The 10627-nt window shown below is 39.6% G+C and overlaps 1 protein-coding gene and 1 pseudogene across 3 annotated transcripts in view; one reads left to right on the forward strand and one right to left on the reverse strand.

Annotated features, from left to right (window-relative positions):
- NOP58 (NOP58 ribonucleoprotein) overlaps positions 1–1909 on the reverse strand; it is a 33161-nt gene extending 31252 nt beyond the window's left edge. For 2 of the 3 annotated variants that reach the window (XM_045559711.1, XM_045559712.1), the window contains exon 1: positions 1639–1884. Coding sequence is in view for 2 of the 3 variants with exons in the window: in XM_045559712.1 (XP_045415668.1) it covers positions 1639–1683 (45 nt within the window). In the remaining variant the exon portion in view is untranslated. Of the gene's footprint in view, positions 1–1638 lie in introns of all 3 variants that reach the window. The other variant, XM_045559709.1, reaches the window with a different exon arrangement.
- Positions 1910–3818: 1909 nt separating this feature from the next.
- On the forward strand, positions 3819–5114 carry LOC123643878 (annotated as a pseudogene).
- The last annotated feature ends 5513 nt before the right edge of the window (positions 5115–10627 follow it).

Consider the following 10627-nt stretch of genomic DNA (forward strand, 5'->3'; position numbering starts at 1 on the left):
GCCCAACTTTAGTTATTTCTCTAATAGTAGGTTACCTAACCCATAATTTAATAATTTTGAACAGTAACTGACAGAATAGCACCAAAAAGTACAACAGAATACTCAATGATTTTTTATGGGGCAGGATACTCTTCATCAATAGAAATCAATAATTCATCAAGAGATACAGTTGAATGCTTTATTTTATGACCAAGGTCTTGTAATCAGACAATTGCTAAGCCAATTCCTTCCTATCATGGAGACAACCAGTAGCCTGTGTAGAGTTACACCTTTATGATCCAGTTCTGGATTGCAAACTAGATCAATTTATGATGAAATTCATCAATAGATCCTAACTCAAATATGACAGACAATATTGGCTAAGAGAAGTTGGGGCATATGCAGAACTCTGCATAAGAATTAAGATTTCAAAAAGCCGGAGAAAAGCAAAGTAGACATGTTTAGGAGCTCTAAAGGGACTATGCTCTTAAAAGTCCCTTAAAATTGCTAATACTACAATTACAGATAACTCCAATGAAAGGAAAAACAAGCAAAGCTGCCTTTTGTTTTTTTAATTTATTTTATTGGTTTTCTTAAAAATAAGTATGTGACATAACAAATGCAAACAGAGGTATATTTTCAAGTGTCAGAAGTGAAGCTTGGAGAAATAAAGTGAGAGCTCTGTACTTCCAGACTTTCTGCATCCATACCACAAACATAAATACAAATGGTTTTTGGATTCAGAACTAGAACTATACCACACATTTCATCTAGCACTTTTTGCCTTATATCAACACACACAAATCTAGAATATATATGAAAACTTTGTTTTTCGTTGCCATATCCGCAGAGCTCAGAAGAATGCCTGGCACAGGGAAGGCATCTGCATGCTGATACACTTGTAAGTTAACGCCAAACTTTCCCTAGTAAAACCACTAAATCTCAAATTGATTTATCACCAACCCAGATTTCTTCCCTAAGCTTCAAACTTGAAATATTGAACTGTCCGATCTACAGGACAATTGAATTATCACATTTAAAAGACAATGCAAGCTCCACACAGCCCAAACGGAAAACGGGAAATCTTTAGCCCCCAGCATCGGACAAGCTTCTTTCTTACCACACATCTTAAACCAAAAACCCACATTCAATCTATCAGCCAATTCTCTCAGTTCTACCTTCAATTTTTTTATTATTTGTTTCCCTCCATACCAACCTTAATCCAAGGAATTTCATCTTGTCTAAATTAATGCAAAAGTATCCTTGCTTCCTTTCTTGCCTCCTCATAATCTAGTTTCCACACAGCAAAGTAACCTTATTAAAACACAAATTAGATCATCTCTCTGCTTAAAACCTTTCGATCATTCCTCAAAACACCCAGAATAAAACCCAAACTCCTTATTGCTACATGTAAAACTTTAATAAAGCTCCTGTCCACCTTTTCATTCAGACCAAATCCTCTAACACAGAAGAGGTCGTCCCAAACCGCGGGGCCACGTGTTAACCGAAACATGGCCTCTCGGGTCTTAAGTCCTTCTCCTTCCTTTCAGAGCCCGGGGACATAAAAGGCACCCACTGAGTAATTCTCTCCTTAGGTATTTCCCTCTCCCGGTGTCCACCGCTGGGCTTACCCCTCCAACAGCTCAATCTCCCGCCTACCTTAAAGATGGCGTAGCCCACGGACGTTTCAAACAGCACCAACATGGTGAGGCCGGGTCAGGGCGCCGCGCGGCCCGCCACGAGCTCTTATTCCTGTGTAAAAAGACCAACTTTCCGGCCCCAAAAGGCCCACTACGCCGCGGCTGGCAAAGCACAAACGTGCGCACCTTACCGCTAAGAACCAGACCACGTTGCCTAAACGTTCTACTCCTAACTGCAAGTAGCACGCAAGAAAGCGCTTCTCTTTCTCCAAGGATTCTGGGATATCGACGTCACTTCCGACAGAAGCCTGCCGCATAGCATGCCGTCACTTCCAGAATGTTCCCGCCGTAAGGGGCGGGTGCGGATTACGAAAATACTATATCGCGAGATCTCCCGGAAACTCATCCGAGCCTTTGCGTAGCCGGAGCTCTAAAAGGGAACTTCGCGTGGTGTTTTTGTTTTCTTTTTTTAACTGCCCCAGTAAATGATATAGTTTACCTTGAAAGAAGTGCGGAGCCGTCTCAGTGCTTGTCTGCCTCATGCATCTGGATTTGAAATGCTGGCTAGTGCCGTTAGACTTTATTCCCTTTCAAGCCGTGCCTTTAAGTGAAGGCCCCAGAATGACGTCATGACTGTAACTATGTTTGCGAGCACTCCCGGCCGTACTCTTCTCTATGGCCAAACTAATTTTTAGTGTAAATTTCTTTCAAACATGTAAGCCTCTCCCGTATTTGCTGTATTTGTTGAAGTGACTGCAGGCCAGGGTATGAATTTACACTTTGTCTCCTTTTCTTAGTGTAATTTGATTTTCTGGGATCGTTGCCTCTCAGTGACTGGATTTAAATACCCCAATTGGCCGGCGCGGTGGCTCACGCCTGTAATGCTAGCACTCTGGGAGGCCGAGGCTGGTGGATCGTTTGAGCTCAGGAGTTGGAGACCAGCCTGAGCAAGAGTGAGACCCCGTCTCTACTAAAAAATAGAAAGAAATTATATGGACAACTAAAATATATGTAGAAAAAATTAGCTGGGCATGGTGGCACATGCCTGTAGTCCCAGCTACTCAGGAGGCTGAGGCAGGAGGATTGCTTGAGCCCAGGAGTTTGAGGTTGCTGTGAGCTAGGCTGATGCCACTGCACTCTAGCCTGGGCAACAAAGTGAGACTCTGTCTCAAAAATAAATAAATACCCCAATTCTTCTGCAAGTCTGACTTCCAATAGAAATAAAATTTCCTTCCTCACTTACCAGGTCCTCTATGCAGATTCCTGTAAACATTATATTGCAACCTGTTCAAGATTATGAAATAACAACTTGATTTTCTCCAGCAACCCTACAACCTGGGATCAACAGGAAGGAAAATCTTGGATTAAATAACAAAAAAGATGAAAGTGGGGGAAAGTCCCAAGACAGAGGAATCTGGGATGCAGACAAGAGCAACATTGATTATAGCCATAGCTGTAATCCAGCATAGGCAAGAGAAACCAAAATGGCTTGGGTGGGAGAGGGGCATAGGCTGGTGGGTGAGATAGAAGCACTATGTTTCTTTACAATCTTATTTACCAGCACAATATTTTCTGTCTAATCTTTAAAGAAGTGCCACTTGCTAGAGTAGAGGCTGTATCATACACTTACTTGTGTCTGTATAGGGCATTATATTGTGCTGGTCATAAAATAGAATCTCCCTAAGTAATTCTTAAAACTTTAAAGAATGAACATCTGCAGGAAGTAAAATTCTTTTCTTTATATCTAAAGCTTTCTTTGGTTTTAATTTGCTCTTCTATTTCTAAATTCTTGAGATTAATATTAAGAATGATTTTTAACTTTTCTTCTTTTCTAATATGTATGTAGATTTTAAAGCTACAAGTTTCACTCTAAGCACAGTTTTAGCTTCATCCCACAAAATTTGACATGTATTAATATTTTTATTATTTCATTCAAAATATTTTCTGATGTTCACTGTAATTTCTTCAACTCATGGCTTATTTAGAAGTTTATACCTAAATTTCAAAATATGTGAGAATTTTCTACATGACTCTTTGTTATTAATGCCTAGCTTAATTTCATTGTGATCGGTTGATCCCAGTGCAGTGATGTTTACAACTAATTGATCACAACCAGTTACAGATTCCTTTGTTCCTTCTCCACTCCCACTGCTTCACTTGACCAGCCTTTAAAAAAATAAAACATTAAAAAAATTAAATTTCATTGTGATCAAAGAACATACTTTAGATGATTTGAAGTTTGTTGAGACTTGCCTTAAGCCCTAGTATATGGTCAATTTTTGGTAAGTGATCACGTGTGCTTGAAAAAAAATGTATATTCTTCAGCTGAACAACTTGTTTCCTCAACCCCAAACCCCTGCTTACCTACGCAGTCTCTTGGCCACTGCTTTCTGCCTAGTATCTCATCCTCTAAGCCATCCCTTTGGGTTAGCAAATTCTACAAGGGAAAAAGTGGCACCAAAAATAGGGCTCACTTTTCTGGGCTTCTCTTCTCTATGAGATTTGTCCCCCAAAATCCTCATTGCCTTGATAAGTCTCAGATGCCTTAAAACAAGTATGTTGGCCATTAACCACAGCTCTTCCTTCAGAAACAGCCATGGCCCAGCAGATGACAACAAAGCTGTTGCTTCTTCTAGTGTGGGTGGCTGCGGTTAGGGGGAGCCCAGCCCAAGACTGCTCCGGTCAGGACTGAGCATCTCAACATCTATATGGATGTTCTAAGCACCACAAGGAAAAGCCAAGGCTTGAGGACAAATTGCATGAACAGTGTACTCCCTGGAAGAAGAATGCCTGCTACTCCACCAACACCATCTAGGAAGCCCATAAAGATATTTCCTACCTGTATGAATTCAACTGGGACCACTGTGGAGAGATGGTGCCCGGCTGCAAACAGCATTTCATTCAGCACACCTGCCTCTAAGAATGCTCCCCTAACTTGGGGCCCTGGATCCAGCGGGTGGGCCAGAGCTGGCACAAAGAGCGTCCTGAATGTGCCCCTGTGCAAAGAGGACTGTGAGCGCTGGTGGGAAGATTGGTCCTCCTACTACATCTGCAAGAGCAACTGGCACAAGGGCTGGAACTGGACCTTAGGGTATAATCAGTGCCCAGTGAAAGCTGCCTGCCACCCATTCCCTTTCTACTTACCAACACCTGCTGCTCTATGCAATGAAATCTGGAGTCACTCCTACAAAGTTAGCAACTACAGCCTAGGGAGTGGCCACTGCATCCAGATGTGGTTTGACCCAAACCAGGGCAACGCCAATGAGAAGGTGATGAGGTTCTATGCTGAGGCCATGAGTGGGGCTGGGCTCCGTGGTGCCTGGGCTCCCCTGCTCAGTCTGGCTCTAGCGCTGCTCTGGCTGCTCTACTGACCTTCCTTTGCCTTGTGATACCTGGACATCCCTGCCCTGCTCTGCCCTACAGCTCCTAGCCATTCAGTTCCTGCTCCATCGTGGGGCCTCTGATGGCCAGTTTAAATAAACCAGACACTAAAAAGCAAAACAAAATAAAACAAAAAAACCAAAAACAAAACCAAGTATGTTTTTCTCTTTTTCTTAGGTTCACATTTTCCAGTTAGTCTCAACAAGAGAGTTAGTCCAAAACAAGCTGGTCTCCCACTGCAAGAAGTAGAATTTCTCAAGAGACCTAGGTTCTTGAGAGACAACTACTGCTTCAAAGAAACCATGATTCTGGAGTGAAAAAGCCTGCAAATATAGAGTAAAAAAAAAAACCCCTTTGGACTTCAACATTTTATGAGCAGACAGTAGGCTGTCAAAGCTGAGCAAACCCCAAAAGATATGATCTACAATGTCCACTTCAGATAAGACCAAGGGAAATTATAATAAAAAAAAGAAGAACCTACCAGAGGGCAGCAGCAAGAGGCCTGGAGAATGATGGACAAAGGAGTCCCTCTGAAGGATCTATTGGGAATGTAAAATGGTGCAGTGGCTGTGGAAAACAGTGACAGTTCTGGAACAAAAGATCATACATTAGATGATTCCTTTTATATGAGAAGTATGAAATAGTCAAGTCCATAGAAAGAGAAAGCATATTAGTGGTTGCCAAGGGATAGTAGAAGAGGAGAATGGGAAGTGATTACTTTTTGGGTATGAGGAATTCTTCTGAGGTGATGAAAAGGTTTTTAGAGAAAGGTGGTAGTTGCCCAACATTGTAAATGTACTATGTGCCACTGAATTGTACACTTTAAAATGGCTAATTGTATGTTATGTGAATTTTACTTCAATGACAAATTAATTCATAATTAAAAGTGATTGTGCAGAAACTCTACTTAGAGCATTTTATTCCAAAACACTAAATACAAGGGGTTTTTCCAAGATTAGTTAGAAAAATAAAAATTGTGTTTCAGTCTGGATTTTTTTTTCTGATTTATCTTCCATTTCACTAGTTCTCTCTTTAGATGTGTCCCATCCATATAATTCTTAATTTGGATTACATTTTTTTTGGCTCTAGAATTCCTATTGGTCTTTTTCAAATCTCCTATGTCCTTTTTAATAATTTCCAATTTTCAGTTGAAATTCTCTATCATACCTTGAATATAATTTACATGGCTATTTTAAAGCCTGTTTCTAATAATTCTAGAGCCCCTGGAGGCATTTGCATCTTTTGGTTCTTATTCACAATGTGTTATTTCCTCATGATTATCTTTGTGCACTGGGCTTTGTATAATATTTGAAACACTGCTGAAATAATCTGTAATAACAATGTTTTCTTCCTTCAGAGAGGAGTTTTGTCCTAGGGGCAGTAGGAACCAGAATCACCTTAATTCAATTTCAAGGAGTGAGATTTTTATGGCTGTCAGAATATTCAAAGCTGGGTTACAATTCATGTAAGTCTTGCTTTACTTCAGGTATACCCTTAGCCTCAGAATTCTACCCTTAGATGCCCCATTCTAAATCTTGAGGGGTTTACCAGGGCTTCCACTTTTGATATACTACTTCCTCACCACCTTTTAAATAGACCTTTTTTTAAAAGAGTAGTTTTAAGTTCATAGCAAAATTGAGCAGAAAGTATAGAGTTCACACACACCCCTAACCCCATGCCTGTACAGTCTCTCCCACTTCAACATCCCACATGAGAATGTTACAATTTGTTATAATTGATGAACCTATGCTGATACATTATAATCACCCAAAGTCCATAGTTTACATTAGGATTCACCCTTGGTGTTGTACATTCTATGGGTTTTGATAAATGTATAATGGCATGTATCCACAATTATAATATTACACAGAATAGTTTCACTGCCCAAAACATCCTCTGTACTTCACCTATTCATTCATTCCTCCCTCTTAACCCTTGGCAACCACTGATCTTTTTACTACCTCCATAGTTTTGCCTTTTCCAGAATGTCATATAGTTGGAATAATACAGTATGTAGACTTTTCAGATTGCCTTCTTTCTTTTAGTAATACGCATTTAAGTTTCCTCTATGTCTTTTTGGTTGGACACAGGATAGTTGTACCATTTTACATAGAATTGTGACTTTGTGATTGTCTTTATTTGGAGATTAAGTGTGGTTTAAGATGTGTATGGGTGCCAAATTGACAAGGGGTGAACATGTGATAGTTAATTTCATGTGTCAATTTGACTGGGCCACAGGGTGCCCAAATTAAACATTATTTTTGAGTGTATCTACGAGGATGTTTCTGGATGAGATTAGCAGTTGAACGGGTAGCCTTAGCAGATTGCCTTCCCCAATATGAGTGGGAATCCTTTGATCTGTTGATGACCTGAGTAGAACAAAAAGCAGAGAAAGGGAGGATTCCTTTCCTTCCTGACTGCCTGTGTGCTTCAGCTGGGATATCAATCTTCTCTTGCCCTTGGATTGGGATTTATACCATCAGCTCCACTGGTTCTCAGACCTTAGAATTTGGACTGAAATTACATCACAGCTTTCCTGGGTCTCTAGCTTGTTGATGGTAGGTCAGGGGACTTCTCAAGACTCCATAATCACATATCCAATTCCTTATAATAAATAAATATCCTATTGGTTCTCTTTCTCTCAAGAACCCTGACTAATACAGCTATCCTGGGTCTTTTGCCTCTTCCTGTACACTTTAGAAATGATTTGTCAATATCCACAAAATTACTTGGTGTGACTTTGCACTGAATTTGGAGATCAAGTTGGGAAGAACTGACATCTTGACAAAATTGAGTCTTCCTATCCATGAACATGGAATATTTCTTCATTTATTTAGTTGTTTGATTTCTTTTTTCCTTCCTTCCTTCCTTCCTTCCTTCCTTCCTTCCTTCCTTCCTTCCTTCCTTCCTTCCTTCCTTCCTTCCCTTTCCTTCCTTTCTCTCTTCCTTCCTTCCTTTCTTTCTTTCTTTTCTTTCTCTTTCGTTCTTTCCTTTCTTTTTCTTTCTTTCTTTCTTTTTTTTTGACAGGGTCTTGCTCTGTTGCAGTGCAGTGGTGTTATCATAGCTCACTGCAACCTCAAACTCCTGGGCTTAAGCAATCCTCCTGCCTTAGCCTCTTGAGTAGCTGGACTACAGGCACGTGTCACCACACCTGGCTAAGTTTTAAAAGGTTTTTTTTGGAGAGATGGGGTCTTGCTTTGTTGCCAAGACTGGTCTCAAACTCATGGCCTCAAGCACTCCTCCTGCCTCAGCCTCCCAAAGTGCTGGAATTACAGACATGAGCCACCACATCCGGTCTGGATTTTCTTTATATACTTCAACCAATTGCAACCAATATACAACTGAATGAAGAAGTAGTTATAACTATCCTGTGGTCTTCTATCAAGCAGGCATTAAAGAGAAAAAAGACATTTGCAAAAATGAAAAACACTCTTCTCATTAGTTTTTTTGTTTTGTTTTTGGAAAATATAGTCATTTTTCTTAAAAATATATTATTCATGCTACAATATAAAGGGCTTGTTATGACTTTTTCAATGAATTAATAAATATTTTTAAATTTTCTCAGTTTTTATTTCTGATATGATAAATATTGATAGATACAAGAAAAATTTAAAAAAAGCTTTTTGGAGGTCTTCAATAATTTTTAAAATTTGAAAGGACTCCTGGGACCAAAATGTTTAAGAACTGCTGCTATGGCTTATTTCAATTTACCCTTTGCATTTCAATTTATATGCTATCGTTTTCTTGGCCTGACCATCCAATAAATGCTTTTCCTGACCATCTCGCTTGGTTGTGGATGTCCTGCAGGCTCCCTTAATAACACTATACTTTACCTAATATTAGCAGCTCTTTTCAGCGCCACTGAATTTTTTTTACATATATGTAACATTTTTTACTGAGATATAATTAACATATACAGTTCACCTCTTTAAATTATACAATTTCTAGTTTTTTAGTATATTCACAGAGGTGTGCAACTATTAGTACAATCAATTTTATTTACTTGTTCATTTATTTATTTTAAGCCAATCAAATTTAGCAGTGGGGGGGGTTGTATACCAACTTTAGTGACACTAATGTTAATAAGTTCATTGGACCAGCCAGCACAATCAATTTTAGAGCATTTTTCTTTTTTTAGTAGGGACAGGGTCTCACTTTTGCTCAGGCTAGTTAATACTCGTGTACGTGTTTTTGTGTAGATGTATGTTTTCAATTCTTTCAGGTATATACCCAGGAGTGGAATTGCTGGGTCATATGGTAATGTTATGTTTTTACAATTTGAGGAACTGCCAGCTGGTTTTCCAAAGCATTTTTTTTTATTTGGAGATGGGGGTCTATGTTGCCCAGGCTGGAGTGCAATGGCTACTCACAGGCATGATCATAGCACACTGTAGCCTAGAACTCCTGGCCTAAAGCATCCTCCCACCTCAGACACCCGAGTAGCTGGGTGTAGGAGTGCACCACCAAGCCCAGCCCAGAGTATTTTATGTTCCACTAGCAGTGCATAAGGGTTTTAATTCCTCCATATCCTTGTCAACACTTGTTATTATCTGTCCTTTTGATCATAGCTCTTCTAGTGGGTGTAATGTAGCATGTCCTTGTGGTTTTAACTTGCATTTCTCTGATGGTTAATGATGTTGAGCGTCTTTTCATGTCCATTTGTATATTTTCTTTGGAAGAATGTTTATTCAAGTCCTTTGCCTACTTTAAAATTGGGTTGTCTTTTTACTGTTGAGTTATAAGAGTCCTTTATATATTCTGAATATTAGGCCCTTATCAGATATACTATTTGCAAAAATATATATATTTGCAACACCCCTTATTTGCAAATATTTTCTCCCATTGTTTAGGTCATCTTTTCAACACTAAAGGCAAAAGTTTAAATTCTGATGAAGTCCAATTTAGCAGTTTTTCTTTGGTTGCCTGTACTTTTGGTATCATGTGCTTTGCCTATACTTTAAGAAGCCATCATCTAATCCAAGTCATGAAGATTTTTGTCTGTGTTTCCTCTTAAGGGTTTTATGGCTTTACTTTGGATCTATTTTAAGTTAATTTTGTAGATGTTGTCAGGTAGGAATCCAAAGTTACTTTTTTACACGTGGATGGATGTTTAGTAGTCCTAGTACCAGTTGTTGGAAAGACTGTTCTTTCACCATTGAGTTGTCTTGGCATTTTTGTTGACGTAAACGTGAGGGTTTATTGATTTATTTCTGGATTCTCAATTCTAATCCATTTGTTTATATCCTTATCCTAAATGCTTATGCTACTAGGGTCATTGTATTTCAAAGAAGAAACCTTGGGTCATTCTCAAAAACTCAAAGCAGCCAATTCAAGGGTTGGAATTAGCTCCTCTTCTCCCCCAACCCTGAGTTCAGAACTTTCAGCAGCGGTCTTTTTCATCAGCAGCCATCAAGATAGTGTCCATCGGGGTTGTTTCTCTGTTGTTTTTAATAAAGGTCATGTGTTTGGCAGGGGGCGCTGGTTAAGTGAAACTGTTAGCTCTAGGTGTTAGAAGCACTGTGATGCAAATCAACATGTTCAGAGAGGGTTGACAAGCAAGGCTGGGAATACACAAAAGAAGTATCTCGGCTCAGTCGTCAGAAACCCGCAAGGTGTCGGACAGGGAG

This window comes from Lemur catta, chromosome 8 (assembly GCF_020740605.2).
Source record: "Lemur catta isolate mLemCat1 chromosome 8, mLemCat1.pri, whole genome shotgun sequence".
Lineage (NCBI taxonomy): Eukaryota > Metazoa > Chordata > Mammalia > Primates > Lemuridae > Lemur > Lemur catta.